Raw genomic sequence first — 14723 nt, forward strand, 5'->3', positions numbered from 1 at the left:
AATCTTCCAAGAGTATCAATCGTCGCCATTGGAACCTGGTCCACTTTTTTAGGATCCTGTGATCTTTGGGATGGAATAGAAACAGAACAGAGTCACCGTTGCTGGCCAACAAAGTACTCGAGTACACCTCCCCAGTGTTTCCCCCGAAACAACATGATCTTCCCTTTGATCTATCGTCGTACCTTAAATCTAAATCATAATTAAATACAGGAATAAAAGTGGAGGTCTGCGAGTGCCCTGTGACGCTCAGTTTCAACCAGTTTTTCTTCGTTTAAAGACTGAAGAGTTCCCAGCAGAGACCGCACAGGACAACCTTAGCAAATGAAAACTCTGCCAGGGAAATTCCTCCGCTTAACTCGAGACTCGACGCGAGTTCTTCACTGATAACGATAACCTTCACGCGGGGCTTTTGTTGTTTTCCATCTGCAGCTTTTCGTCGTCCAACTCCAGACCGTAGTTGGCGATCCCTTGGACGTTGGCGAGCGGTTTGGCCTTGAGACGGACCAGAGCAGCGATAGGAGGGCTCAGCAGGTCTGGGTCGAGATCAGAGGGGTTCTGGTAGCTCGTAACGAAGCTGATCAGCACTCCCACCAGGACCGTCAGGATGCAGCCTATCGCGCTGTACCACAAGTAACTGATCTGCGAATGGTTCAAGGAATCCTTTAACACCTAGAGAACTTATAGCGACTCTGGTAAGCTTCTAAGGGAGAGATTTCGTTCTCCTTACCTTGTATATCGATGAAACGTTGTCGTCATCCTCGTTGACATGACTGGAGATAACAGTACCATTGTTGATGCAGGGACAAGCGTCTATCGACACTGGCTTGCCGTCCAAGTGGATCTGGCCCCCGAAGACGGCGACTTGGGCGCCGATTCCAATCCAGAGGACGATTATCAGGCTGACAATGGCGCCTGACACTGCTCCCTTAGCGTTCGCCCACGGCACAAACATACCCAGGGAGAACAATCCCAGAGTGATCCCTCCGACCATACCGTTGAACGACAATGCCACCTGTTACATGAATGTTTATGTATGCAAAGATATAAATCCTCGACTTGTAATGAACCGTAGGAAAGTATCCGATACCTGAAGAACGCTGCCAAGGCGTTCCACGACGAAGACCAAGGCAAAGCTAAGGCCACCGAAGAAGACACTGATCCACCTAGCGTAAATCGCGCCCTTCCTGGCTGGCAACTGTATCTTGAACAGGCCCTGAAGAATATCCTCGCAGGTGATCGCCGCCAGGGAGTTCAACGCGCTCGCCACAGTCCTGACAACGAGAGGAATTATAATTAACAAACATTTGTCTCCTAAGGCACCTCAGGTACAAATCTTTACTCTGTGTTTGCATCGAATTATTTTTAAACAACGTTAACATCACCAGTTGATCGATATATACTTGTTGATCTCTTGAAATTACCCTAAGGAGGCGGCGAAGATCCCAGCAACGAAGAAACCAGGCACACCCTTGAGCCTGCCCATGAAGTTCATCACGTAGAGTGGCAGAAGTTGATCCTGGCTGGTTATGTAGCCAGCCAACAGAGGATCGCAGTCTTTGTACGCGTTGTAGAGTACCATACCGGTCAGGAAGTTCACTGTGTAGATGATTATCATTCCAAATGCGGATACCCACAGTGCCCTATGGTAATATAAGAGAGTATGGAGTTAGGAATGTAAAGTAAGAAACGAAACAACAGCTGGAGAATGTCCTTGGGTCACTCACGTTCTCACTTGGCCGATGGTCTCCACGCTGAGGTATTTCTGGACGGACGCCTGGTTGCTGCAGAACATGGTGGTCCAGTAGATGGTCCCGCCGACCGCCACGCTCCAGAAGCTGTGCCTGACGGTGGGACTCGTGTCCATGTCGAAGAACTGCATTCTCCCAGACCTCTGGTTGGTCTCCCACACCGCTGGAAGACCGCCCTCCCAGGACATACCGTAGCCAAGGACGAGGAACAGGGAGCCAAGCAGCACCGCGCTTTGGAACGTGTCCGTCATTATGACGGCTGCCATTCCACCCTGGAACGATGGTTGCATTCGTAGCTTTGTCATAGTCTCGCCCAGAGTCTCTTCCTTGAAACTCTAACCGAATTAAACGAGATACGCACCTGGGAGGCGTAGAATATACAGACTACATAGACTAGAGTGACGGCTATGTAAGTATTCAGGCCCGTGACTGGAAGAAGAAGACTCGAGTTAATTTAAGCATTCATCTTACAGATTTCACGCTCGACTTACCGTGACTTAGAGCTAACGCTGGCGCGTACACCGCGACGGACGTGTAGAGGACCATCTGCAGCATGTACAATCCGCTCGCGAGCAGTCTGCAGTGGCGATTGAAGCGGAGGTTCAGATACTCGTAGCTGGAGGTCAGCCTGAGCTTCATAAAGACCGGCAGGTACAGGTGGGAGGTGATGGGCACGACTACGATGAACGCCAAGCAACTCATCCAGAACTGGGTCCCCTTTGGGGTTCAACAGGCGGTTATGGCGCATGAAGATATTGTTCCGAGGCTCTATCGAGCAAGGTAGCTTTCTTTTCATTATTATAATACTGACACTAATCTCTGCACTTGTTATACTACTATACTAACTAAATAGTAACTATATAGTGCAATTAATTAATTAATGTGCATCTCGATACCTGTTCATACATCTCCGCAGGGTTGCCAAGAAGTTCGACGGCGGTGATAAAGCTGGCTGCTAGGGACATCGCCATGGGGAAGGTTCCTATATTGGAGCCACCCAGCAGGAAGTCCTCGCTGGTCTCCTGTTTCTTGGAGAAGAACCCGTAGAAAGTTCCAATTAGGGACGAGATTAACAGCATCCCAGCGAGTATGACGTAGTCGACCCAGGAGAAATAATGCAGCAGGATTGGATGCTCCCCCAGGCACTTGTCATCCTCGGAGGGCCGCTGTTCCGCTGAAGACACGGCGAAGAAGAAGAACAGCACGAGCAATCGCGACTGCATCTTCCTGGAACTTTCACGAAAATCGCGTTGGGATGCTTTTATTCTTATCTTAACAATTAGTGAATTCAATACAAAAAGAAAAAGATAATAATAATTGTAGAAATATGTTAGGTTTCTTTAGATCGTTAAACCGATACGCCGATAGATTTAGCTTTAATCGATTTAGTCTGGTTAGACGAATAATCTAACCGATTGTAACACCCTTACGTAAGCAAAGTGTAACGAACTGCCTTCGATTTGAACGGTACGATTATCGAGCGTCTCGTCGCCCATTGGGCGCGTAATCGTTTAGAAAGATTTGTACAGACGTCGCGCGGCTATTAACGCGGACATTTGATCGTCGTTAAGGAATCTCGTTGTTTCTGGTTGATACCAGTTTCCGTTTAATAGACTAGCATAGACTTTGAAAACTCTTAAATGGAACTCTGCGCGTCTTCCCTACGAGGAGACTCGCAAAGACGCTCTCTGAAGTGACATTGACCGTGAACTTCAACTTCGTTTAGGCTTCAAACAGTCGCGTCTCAATATTTTTACCTCTTATTGTTTCTTTACACATGTATATAGAAAATTCAGTGAAATTTGCAACTGTCTCGACACATTGTCAACTCGTGTTTGCACTTGCATTATATATTTCAATTTGTGTCAAATATTTCATTTCAATTCGTTATGATGGTAAAATATAAGTGAAGTTCACTGGACTTTATGTAAATAATTTTATGTATGTCGCTTCAATGTAAAATTGCTGGTCAACAATGTGTTAATTTGTTTCTCTTTAATCTTCACTAATGTAGAACATCGTAAATAACTTTGGCACAGATTGATCGGACCACTTGTAAATTTACCGTACCCTTTTGCGTACACAAACAAACGTACCAAATTTCATGAGTGTTCGTCATCTACTTTGCCCGCAAAGAAATCTCAAAGACTACCTCGAAACTGGTCCAAGAGAAGAGTACTTTGACTTTAAAACTTTACCTCTTCAGCTCGTAGACACCGATCGAGCAAGCGTAGGCCGAACTCCCTGCGCCGAAAGAACAGTGTTTCCTGGAGGTATATTAGGTACTATTAGGTACTATCGCGCCCGCTTAGCCAGTAAGAACGTACGAAACTGAAGTTGAATGATCTTGCTCGTTTTCCTGACGTAACGCATGTATGCGCGATTTCAATCCTGTAGCCCACGAACGACAGGCTGAGAACGAATACGAAGAACGAACAAGTTCGGTGGAGCCACGAGAGCGTAACGACTAATTAGCTAGGAGCTTCGCGCTTCTCGTTTCGAGCTGAGGCCGAACGAATTAAGCGAAGAACGATTTCAGTCTGTCGTTTTAATTGCGACATGCGCCCATTTATACGAAGCATCCCCTTCCAGCGTGTTTCTTCCAATCCGCGGACTTGGGGAAACAACAACAACGATTACGCCGCGTGCACCAGCGACAATTGCACTGATGAGACAATGTACCCTGCGCTTGAGGAAGAAACGCGCCATTGTAGGAGACATTCTACGATCGGTTGATTAATTGTTCGCCAGGGACCTTAACGATAGTTTGTAAATAATAGTGTTCGTATAGACACAGCGAGGGTGAATGTTTAAACAGAAATTGCGGAGAAATGAAACGAGCTTCCTGAAACTGCGATCTTCCTAATTGCATCGTTTGACCCCGCGACTCGATGACTGTATTAACGCTTTCTTAGGACGCTTCTATTTTTATCAGCTTAAGGTTTTATTTACACTTGTAAAACTCGTGGAACACGGACAGAGGGAAGAGAGCGAAGCGGGGGACTCGCAGAGTTTTTCTTGGGTATTTTTCTTGGGTCAAGTGTGATCCTTACCCTTCTTTCTTCGAAAAGATCTCTTTCCTGTGGAACAGCGAACCGCAGCTTCAAGCTAGAACACCTCTCACACTCCATGAGACGACGAGGAACATGTACGAATACCTTTGCATTCTTTAAACAAACTTTTAGACTGATCTTCATTCAATGTTAATTCACGCGTGTGCGATTATCCATGTTTTCTTCGATTTCAGACGCGGTGCTAGCCGGAACTGGAGAACCGTTGACTTCGTACATTGATGCCTAACGATACGAGAGTCTTAGGAAAATAAACAGGGACGAATGAGGAAGGTGAATACCTCTTATTTTGATTATGGTTTGTGCGATAGGTAGTCTTATAGTTTCAATCATTCACGAACTGGCCTATCTTCAACGTTTTATTTTATTTCATTTCTTTATGCCACATTCGATGATTTTATGTTTATTAATAACAAAAGGAATGACGAAAACAGGGTTTGTTTAAATATTTTTGAACGAATTAGACTTGAACCACGCGCTGGCCTATAGTTTTTTTTTTATTGAAAGTTATGTTTGTAAATAGAACTTATATCTAAATGTATTAAAACCTGAAGGTATAAATTATGTCCAAGTCCTTTCCACAGAGGAAAGGGTGGAGCACACCGCCGAAGGCACTCGACACCTTCGTCCCAGATCGTGTAACGTCGCTGGATTTCTTGATGGATTAATTGCCAGTTGGCGGAGCCAACATGGAAAAGAACGGTCGAGTTTCGTCGTTGAAATAATTAAAAAGCGCCCATGCCGCCGATCGAAGCGCTGACCAACAGACAAATTGAAACTGGTTTTAACTGACCGCTGTTGGTTCTATCCGGGCTGCTCGGTTGTCTTGAGGAGCACCTTGGATCATCCTTCTTCCCTCCATCGGAGACTTCAAAGAGACCTCACGAAGACGCGTTTGTCTCTCTGTTTATTGCTTTAATCTAATCAGCTTCCGTTGAAGAATTTCAGGGCATCAATGGAGTCCAAATATCCGCAAACAGAACGAAAAATAAGGGAAGATCGTTGAACTGGATTCGATTAGATTTGACGACTCTCCTATCTCCACTTGGTGTTTGGAAATACACCTCTGGAAAAACGATCACAAAGTCCATCCCTTTACGTGAGTATAAGTAAGGAACAACTTGAATGTGACAAACGAAATTGTCTAAATCCTTAATTAACGTATCTATCGACACCAGTAACTGGAATCCATTTTTTTTTCAATAATATAATAATAGCGTTCGAGAAAGAACATTTTTTCTCTTACATCTCTTTCATTACATTGAAATATAGGAGCGTTGTTGGAGAAAAATACAAAGAAAATTCTAAATTCAACCTCACTTTAATGAAACAACATAAATTACACGACACAAAAGTACCATTAACTTAAAACAACTAGTAATAATACTCTACTCTAATATTTTAATCAATTTAGTTTCAATGTAAACTTCGACTCGACCAGCGATGTGAACAACATTAATAAATACGTAATACAATTCGTTACATTGGAATCGAATTTATACATCATATAAAGATTAGGAACGTTGTGTGATAAGTAGCATAGCGCGTAAACGTGACAATCAAGTGTCGGTATAAATTTCGCTCGGTATGTTTAAAAATAAGAAAGATACAAAAATGGCAGGTTAAAGATAATCTATGGAAGACATTTACTCGACATCTAAACAGTTGAGCAATCTATTTGTTAAGTAGCAATCCATCAAGGTATTTACGGAATGTCAACATTTAAAATAAACAAAGGCTAAGTCAAAGGCATTGCCCTATATTTTCGTGGTACAAACTTCGTCCATATTCTCTTCGCTGGCAGGCTTGTTATCAGTAAACATATACTTCCTCTGTGCTGAGATATCCTTTGGCGTTTCGTTGCTCTTTGATCTCAACGTTTGTTCGCGTCTTCGGTATATACGGTTCCTTATTACAGGAAAGAACAGATTGGGGTCCAACTCGACCTTCTCTTTCTTAGACAGCAGATTTAGGCAGTAACTGAACGATAGTCCTATCGCGAACGTTATCACGAACCCAAGTGGACCGTACCACATGTACGAGATGCGGTATAAGTAGAGATAAGTCGAGTCACCTGTACTCCTAGAACGAAGGAAGACGTTAATATCGTTTGCTACCAAGATGGTAAAAGACGGAAGAAAAAAAGTGTTCTTCGCTGTAGAAACTTTGTCGAGCTACATTTTCTCTTACTGTGCAAACGTTGTGAATGCCTTCGAAGCAGAGATGGTCGCATTATCAGCACAGCCTTCGATAGACATTGGCAAAATCGGTGGACTTGGCCTGGGATATCCGAAAGCAATCCAGAAGCAAAAAGCTAAAGCCGCAGTGGCGCTCGTCACCGATCCAATTTCTGTCGCAGTTTCCGTGAGCATGCCAAGAGTAAACAGGCCTAACAATGGCCCTCCCACTATGCCGAATATCGTCAAGCTGACCTGCAGTTATGCAATTAATATTCGTTTAATTTCTAGAGAAAGTACCTTTGGTGTTTGTTTTTATTAAACAATTACCTGCAAAACGCTACCCCAGAACTGAGCTAAGAAGGCCAGCGCTATTGAAATGATACCATACATGAAGGCGAGCAATTTGGCCAATTTCGATGACGTTGAAAGCGAAAAATCATTGCCTCGGCACATTTTACAGGCAGGTTTCAAGTAATCCTCTACTGTTACCGCCGCTAAAGAATTCAGAGCCGCTGAAATAGTGCTTAGGCCAGCGCTGAAAATGCCTAAACAGTGAAATTAATATTAACGATCATTCGTGTATTATGGCTTAATGTTATACGATAAAATTTTACTAAATACTCGGAATTATTATCGACATTTTATTTACCAGGCTATTTAAAACTACTTTGCAATTTGAACAAAATTGCAATTGTGAATAAGTTCCAGAAGGTAAACACTGGAATCAAAAAGTCTATAAATAGGCCTTGGTAAATAAAGCGTTGAGCTGGAAAGTTGAAAATTCTACCTGCAACAAAGAGACCGGGGAGTCCAGGCTTGTCAGACATGGTGTCCATAACGTACAAAGGCATCAACATGTCAGTCGACGATATTCGTTTCTTAGTAAGAGGGTCGCATCTATAATATTTGCTGTATATCGCCAACCCTGAGAAACACGTAGTGATCGAAAGTAGCGTTAAAATTGGCCAGGATATCCAGAGCGCTGTCTGTGCTGCTTTCATGTCCCTGAAATCATTACAAACACTCGTAATAAATTATTCAACGTTATATTCTTATTACACGTGTTGCAATACGTACTTGACTGTCATCATGCGTTGTATTTGGACTTGATTCACCCCATACAGCGACAAGAATGTGCACAAACCCCCGATAATGAGCGACCACCAAGTGTGGCGCACCGTAGGGTCTACAGAAATACTATAAAACAGTATTTTTAAACCAGAGATTCTCTGACTAAATTGTTCGACTGTGAGTTAGCTTACCTGTCGAACTCGATTCTGTGGCCATCCTCCGCTATTCGCCAAATGTTCTCTAATCCTCCAGCTTCTTTAGCGGCTGTGCCAATGATAATAAAGACAGCAACGAACATAAGCAGTCCTTGAAACACATCGGTTATTAGCACAGCTTTGATGCCTCCTATACTCGAATACATGGCGCAAACAAGCCCGATTATGATAATACTGGCAGTTTTAGAAATTCCCGTGGTGGCTTCTAACGCTAAAGCAGGGGCATAAAGCACGACGCCTGAATACAAAAGTAGCTGAACCCAATACACGAAACTAGCCATTGTCCTAGCTTTTGCTCCAAAGCGTTTCTCTAAGTACTAGAAAAAACAATGAAACTTTCAAGTCTAAATTCGTACTTCACAAGAGTTTCTGTCAAGTTTACTTGTTGCACAGACCTCATAGGCACTTGTGGCTTGTAGTTGATAAAATACTGGTAAATATCCATAGCAAACCAGAGGTGTTCCAATCAGGTACGATATGTTGATTGCTACAAATTGTGTTCCATACGTGTAGTTCTCAGCAGAAACACCTAATAGCGTGATGGCAGACATGAAGGAAACTACCAGGGCTATTGCCACAGGTACTATGCTCATGGATCGACTGGCATTGAAATATTCCTGTTGCAAATGTAGCTTTGGTGTCAAAGTAATCTAATAATCAATGACTTTTTATAGAGAAAGGAATACATACCTCCATTGTCTTTTGACGTCCACCAGTGAATCGATAGTAAATACCGATACCTATACTTATGACCAGCGTGGCTGCTATGACCATGTAATCCTCCCATTGCAATGTACCTGATTCGCTCATACTATCGGTGGAACAACAATTAGTCTCGTGTCAGGTATTTGGACGGATCCGCATAGATAAATCTGTAAAAGTTGATAATCTTTGGGTTTGTTCAATAATACCAGAGTCCTAAATGTACTTTTCAAATTTCTATTTATTTGTTTGAATTTTTGTTTAGCCTGTAACTTGAGAATGGCTTAATTGCGTACACATGTAGGGATTGTTCACTTTTAATTACTGTGACAGATATAACAGTTAACTTGCTACTCTCTAACGAACAGTAGAATTTAATTTTCTTAAACTGATACCAACAGTTTCGCTAGCAACACTTTAATCTATTGCAATGTTTACCTATATTAGTCTCTTTTACTATACCTCCTATCTTTATGGTGTACCTTGAGCAATATTTGCTAACACCAAGGATAGAATCAAGATCATTGTAATAATTTGACTAGGCTTAGATTCATTAGTTATCAATAGTATCTAAGAGGTCCAATTATTAATAATTAACTCGTACAAAGTGTACAAAACTTTTGTGAATCAACAGGTAAAGTTCACATCATTCAAATACATACATAATTAAAATGATACATGACAGCCAATCACATCAATTTCGATAGTATTAATAATACTTCTTATCGTCTATAAATCCATTTACAATTTAATCTTCTAATAAATCTATTTACAATCAGGCTTACATGATCTCACGTACAATTTACAATTGTCGAGGTGACATATCACTATTTACTACATTTACAAATTCGCTTTGTTCAATTCCACCGACAGTCCGGTGTCTGCTTATCTATTACTAAGTTTCTAGTGCTAATTTACTCTTTCGGCTAATTGATATCGAACGATCGTTACACGTGGATAATAAATTTTATTAATTTATGCTTACTGTACGTTGCTAACTTACAGTAGAGGGGGAAGGCGATGTTTTCGAACGATTAACGAAAATATTTCAACACGCTCCTGCTCGCCACGACTCGCATCGTCGGTCTAGTCGGGTCTTGTCGATTCCTGAACAATACTAATCAATTCAAGGTTCGTCTAACGTTTCTTTGGTGTGCAAAAACCTTGCCATCGTCGTGTGAGTGCGAGTAGAAGAGGAGTGGAGGCTAAAGTAGGAGCAGGGGCAGATTTCACCCGTTCAAATCCACGTTGACCGCGAGAAACATGTATAACTTTGTATTTCTCAAACTCTGTGATACAATTGTTGCGCGGAAGGATTGGTAGGGTTACAGGGAACTCGTAAAAGCAAAGTGGCATAGGAAATATAGTATACAATGCATTTTTTGTATGCTGAAATAGGTCAGAGATATTTTAGGCGCCATTTGGTGTATTCGGATTATCGCTCCGTGAGCGCTCACGGTGGCTCACGGTGGCTCAACGATGACTCCAACGCATGCGCAGTGGCACCAGTAATGGCTGCCGCTCATGCAGGAAAGTATCTAGTAGGGCGCCTTAATCGCCCCCAAAGATTGATAGAAAGATAGAAGAATTGTCATGAATCATCGTTGCCTTCAGGGGCTGTAGCTATGTTTAATTATTAAATGTAGCTATAGTATATACGGATTTAGCGATCCCGAGGTATCCAAACTAAGCGCAAGGGATTGGGGGCGGGGGTGACAAATGTATAAAAAAATGTAAATGTGAAAAAAAACACATGTGCGCGAGACTGGTGAATTGTAAAAAACAAGCCTGGGTCAATAGGTACCCTTGTAAAATAAAGAAACAAATCATCGTTTCCTATACCTGTAGTACTGCCAGTTGGATTTAAAACTTTTACTGTAGCTATAGGAAACGATGCCTCGTCCTAATTCTGTTATATTTATATCGCAGACACTGTTAAGCGATTCTTGGATTCTCTCTGCATCGACCGTCTATTCAAGCCTATAGTGCCTAGTCACTTCGATTAGAGGAATCCAAGAGAATCAACACTTGGCTTTGCTAAATGTGCACCCATTCTGTGGGGTGACCAAGGCGCCTGTTTCATTGTCGCGATGGATACATTACTGACGCGAGAAGTACTGCGCTTGCGCGTCGCTGTACGTTTTCCCTCCAAAACATGGAAACCGCTCACTGTTATCAGAAAAAAATTCACCCGCTCGCTTAGCGCTCCCAAAGCGAATTAGTAACCCTTCCAGCTTCTAAATGCACCCATGCATCTATTGGAGTGTAAAGTACACTACAGCGCCTAGATCTTTGATTACATAACTATGTTAATTGTAATATTTACGTAATATTTTACTCTCGCACTTTCGAAACTCGAATAAAACTTATCTAACTCGTAAGTTCGAGGAATTGACGAAATCTTCTCGATCAAGACTACGTGTCGTCAAGATAGCAGCCTTGAGTGGCAACAGAATTTTCGAAAGGAAAGTGTATTTGCCAATCTCGACTCTCTCTTCGTTAGGTAGCTTACGTAACGTGTAATCAACACTCTATTTATATCTTAGATGTCTTTATCTAATTAATTACGATGTCAATGAGTTCAATTCGACTATGAGAAGCGTACTAATCGAGCCAATAATGTCTGATTCGGAACAATTGATTTTCAAGATATACATTATACGCGATTTAGTACTGTACGCTACGATTTTATATTTTCTTAATTAAATTTAATCGAAGTTGTTTCTTTAATCCATGAACAAACGAGTAGTTCGATTACGCGATTTAAAAGCAAATTGTATAAATATAGAACTTACAATCAGGTGTAGAAATAATGACTTGACAAATTCGTTATTTGTATCATTAATAAAAGAAAGAAAAAAGAGGGAGAAAAAATTGATATAATTGAAATATAAAATTCATTATCCTAGACAACTTTTTACTATACATGTTACCGCGTTGTTTCGATTTATACGACGTCTGATAAAATTATTGCTGTTCTTACCCACTTTAAAAGTTCCCGCAATTCGTGTTCGAAATGAATGTGATCACGTGACTTGATACATCGTCTCCAATCGTCTCCATTAAAAATGGCGGATTACAGTGAGAAATGTGCTGACGATTGTTCGTTCGATTATAGCGAGGATAAACAAAAAGGCGTATGTTTAATAAAAGCAGAGTAAGCTATTATTATCGTGCTTGCAATAATTAATCATTTGCTCGAGAATTATTCCTATTTGTAACAACTGCGTGTTTTCCTAACCTTGAAATGCAGGTGTCACATGACTTTCTATCGCTAAAAATTAACCAATTACAATGTTTTGCCACGAAACACAACCCATTTGTTATTATTAATCGCGTGGACGTACACTAGAGCCATGCTAAAATTATTGTCACGCTCGTGTATTTCCTAACCTCGATTCTCAGGTGTCACGTGACTCTCTGTCGTAAGAAAATTATTAATTATAAAATTCTCCCATAAAATATAAGCTATTTATTATTGTTAACTACATGTTAAATACTATATAATATTTGTCAACTACTATCGTGTAGTAAAGCCATGATAAAATTGTAGGTATATCCTCGAAGACCATGTAAGACTCTTAAGCGAAGAGTGTTTAACGAAAAGCGACAAAGAGAAGGTTTCCACCAACACAATTATCTCTGAAGATCCTTCTTTGTCAGCTGAACCACCATGTAAAAAATATAAACATGACAACAAGAAGGAAAAGCTCAGAGGTCAGAATAAAGCCAGACCAGCTCCATTTAAGGCACAGCGCGAGTTGAACCTGTGCCCATGGATAGCAGATCAAACGGTAGACGAACCTGAAAAACAATGCACTAACAAACGATGTACATTTTTGCACAACAGGATGGAATATTTAAAGATAAAGCCAGAGGACATTGGAACGGAATGCTATCTTTTTAATTTGACTGGCAGATGTCCTAGAGGTGCAGCCTGTAGAATGGGCTCTAAACATTTGACAGAGGATGGTTTAAATATCGTCAACAAGGAAAAGGAAGAAGAGTATCAAAAGAGGCCATCCTCCACAAAGAACCACATAACGAAAAGCCTGCAAATGCAACTGCGGAAGTACAAGTATAATTTCGCTAAAGCTGAGAAAATAGTTAAGGCAAACGAACCATCTAGGAAGAAGCTGGACAATGCAGACAAATCAGATACAAAGAATGGCTGTGCTTCGGAATCTGAGCAACCTTTGGATGCAAACAAAGCAGAAGTAGAAAATGGTTGCACTTTGGACACTAGTATTTCCAAATTTACAAATGAAACACCCGAGATACACAATACGGAACAGAAAATTGGCCCAGTGGAGGATTATGACTTGATCAAATGTAGGAATGAGGAGAAGAAGAAGATAGATTGGAAAAATAAAATAGTTCTTAGCCCTCTGACGACAGTAGGCAACTTGCCTTTTAGAAGAATCTGCAAAGAGTATGGAGCAGATATAACGTGCGGCGAAATGGCTCTGGCACCGAGGATACTGAAAGGAGCTCACGAAGAGTGGGCGCTGGTGAAAAGGCACGAATCGGAGAACATCTTTGGCGTACAGCTATGCGGTAATAATCCAGGAGTACTGACGAGGTGCTCTCAATTGTTAACCGAGGAAATCGATGTTGATTTCATCGACTTGAACCTCGGTTGTCCTATAGATTTGATTTATCGACAAGGAGGTGGCAGTGGTATGCTCAATCGATTAAATGTCCTAGAAACCGTTGTAAAATCTGTTAGCCAAGTCATGAACATACCTCTAACTGTAAAAACTAGGACTGGTGTCTACATAGACAAACCTGTTGCACACAACCTAATGCCAAAGTTTCACAAGTGGGGTGTGTCCATGATTACTGTGAGTAAGTTAATTACTGCATTATGTTATTATGCTAGAACGCATTAATATATATGTGTATTAAATTATATAATGTGCCATTAGGTTCATGGACGATCTCGCGAGCAAAGATACACGAGATTGGCTGACTGGGAGTACATTGAAAAGTGTGCAAAAGCAGCCCAGCCAACGCCAGTATTCGGAAATGGCGATATTTTGTCGTTTGACGACTATCAAAGAGTTCGAGATACTTACTCCAATGTGAGTGGTATTACCATAGGTCGTGGGGCGTTAATAAAACCATGGATATTTACAGAAATAAAAGAAAGAAAGTTGATTGACGTGTCGAGCTCGGAGAGATTCGACATGTTAAAGAAGTATGCCAATTATGGTCTCGAACACTGGGGCTCGGACACCCGTGGTGTCGAAACGACGAGGAGATTTATGTTGGAATGGATTTCATTTTTACATAGGCAGGTTCTTTATAATTAGTATTTCATTGGTTAATAGATGCGTAATTTTATTTCAAATAAACAATTAAAAATTCTGTTTGTATGCAGATATATTCCCGTTGGGATTTTGGAGAGACCCCCGCAAAGAATAAATGAGAGGCCTCCGTTTTATCGAGGTCGCGACGACATAGAAACGCTTATGGCGAGTTCGAACTGTGCCGATTGGATTAAATTATCGTAAGGAAGCTACTCGTTATTAAAGGTTGCATTCGAGACACTATTTTAATTCTGAGCATCGTTATTATTTTCAGGGAAATGCTACTAGGAAAAGTGCCCGAGGGATTCCACTTTTTACCCAAACATAAGGCGAACTCGTTTAAATAACCAGGGACAATAATGTACAATGAATTATTACGAAAAAAAAACAGAATACTTTTATATGAGAACCTTTTCAAATAAAC

General features: G+C 41.3%; 3 protein-coding genes and 1 long non-coding RNA gene across 10 annotated transcripts; 2 read left to right on the forward strand and 2 right to left on the reverse strand.

The window, feature by feature from the left end:
• Positions 1-6: 6 nt before the first annotated feature.
• Positions 7-4988, reverse strand: LOC128896937 (sodium-coupled monocarboxylate transporter 2). 3 transcript variants are annotated; one of them, XM_054160526.1, is made up of 9 exons: positions 4802-4988; positions 2645-2981; positions 2240-2465; positions 2110-2177; positions 1725-2020; positions 1422-1640; positions 1088-1271; positions 728-1012; positions 7-639 (listed from the first exon to the last, which is right to left on the reverse strand). In XM_054160526.1, the coding sequence occupies exons 2-9, from the start codon at positions 2969-2971 to the stop codon at positions 397-399; spliced, it is 1848 nt and encodes a 615-aa protein (XP_054016501.1). In that variant the 5' UTR covers positions 2972-2981; positions 4802-4988; the 3' UTR covers positions 7-396. The 3 variants fall into 3 exon arrangements, with proteins under 3 accessions (XP_054016501.1, XP_054016502.1, XP_054016500.1); XM_054160527.1 differs by having other exon boundaries at positions 2645-2975; positions 3947-4988; XM_054160525.1 differs by having other exon boundaries at positions 3947-4888.
• Positions 4762-5960, forward strand: LOC128896942 (uncharacterized). Its single transcript, XR_008462184.1, has 3 exons — positions 4762-4896; positions 4996-5092; positions 5404-5960. It is a non-coding gene; the product is annotated as an uncharacterized LOC128896942 (long non-coding RNA).
• Positions 5961-6121: 161 nt separating this feature from the next.
• LOC128896939 (putative sodium-dependent multivitamin transporter) lies at positions 6122-10282 on the reverse strand. 3 transcript variants are annotated; one of them, XM_054160528.1, is made up of 9 exons: positions 9991-10282; positions 8976-9157; positions 8681-8902; positions 8262-8602; positions 8077-8196; positions 7787-8004; positions 7327-7544; positions 7010-7251; positions 6122-6901 (listed from the first exon to the last, which is right to left on the reverse strand). In XM_054160528.1, the coding sequence occupies exons 2-9, from the start codon at positions 9093-9095 to the stop codon at positions 6577-6579; spliced, it is 1806 nt and encodes a 601-aa protein (XP_054016503.1). In that variant the 5' UTR covers positions 9096-9157; positions 9991-10282; the 3' UTR covers positions 6122-6576. The 3 variants fall into 3 exon arrangements, with proteins under 3 accessions (XP_054016503.1, XP_054016505.1, XP_054016504.1); XM_054160530.1 differs by lacking the exon at positions 9991-10282 and adding an exon at positions 9773-9966; XM_054160529.1 differs by lacking the exon at positions 9991-10282 and adding an exon at positions 9313-9719.
• A 1634-nt stretch (positions 10283-11916) lies between these two features.
• Positions 11917-14715, forward strand: LOC128896935 (tRNA-dihydrouridine(47) synthase [NAD(P)(+)]-like). 3 transcript variants are annotated; one of them, XM_054160521.1, is made up of 6 exons: positions 12028-12124; positions 12541-12704; positions 12838-13831; positions 13916-14283; positions 14371-14499; positions 14574-14715. In XM_054160521.1, the coding sequence occupies exons 3-6, from the start codon at positions 12839-12841 to the stop codon at positions 14644-14646; spliced, it is 1563 nt and encodes a 520-aa protein (XP_054016496.1). In that variant the 5' UTR covers positions 12028-12124; positions 12541-12704; position 12838; the 3' UTR covers positions 14647-14715. The 3 variants fall into 3 exon arrangements, with proteins under 3 accessions (XP_054016494.1, XP_054016496.1, XP_054016495.1); XM_054160520.1 differs by lacking the exon at positions 12028-12124 and adding an exon at positions 12259-12412; XM_054160519.1 differs by having other exon boundaries at positions 11917-12144; positions 12541-13831.
• Positions 14716-14723: the final 8 nt, after the last annotated feature.

This window comes from Hylaeus anthracinus, unplaced genomic scaffold (genome assembly GCF_026225885.1).
Source record: "Hylaeus anthracinus isolate JK02 unplaced genomic scaffold, UHH_iyHylAnth1.0_haploid 11978, whole genome shotgun sequence".
Lineage (NCBI taxonomy): Eukaryota > Metazoa > Arthropoda > Insecta > Hymenoptera > Colletidae > Hylaeus > Hylaeus anthracinus.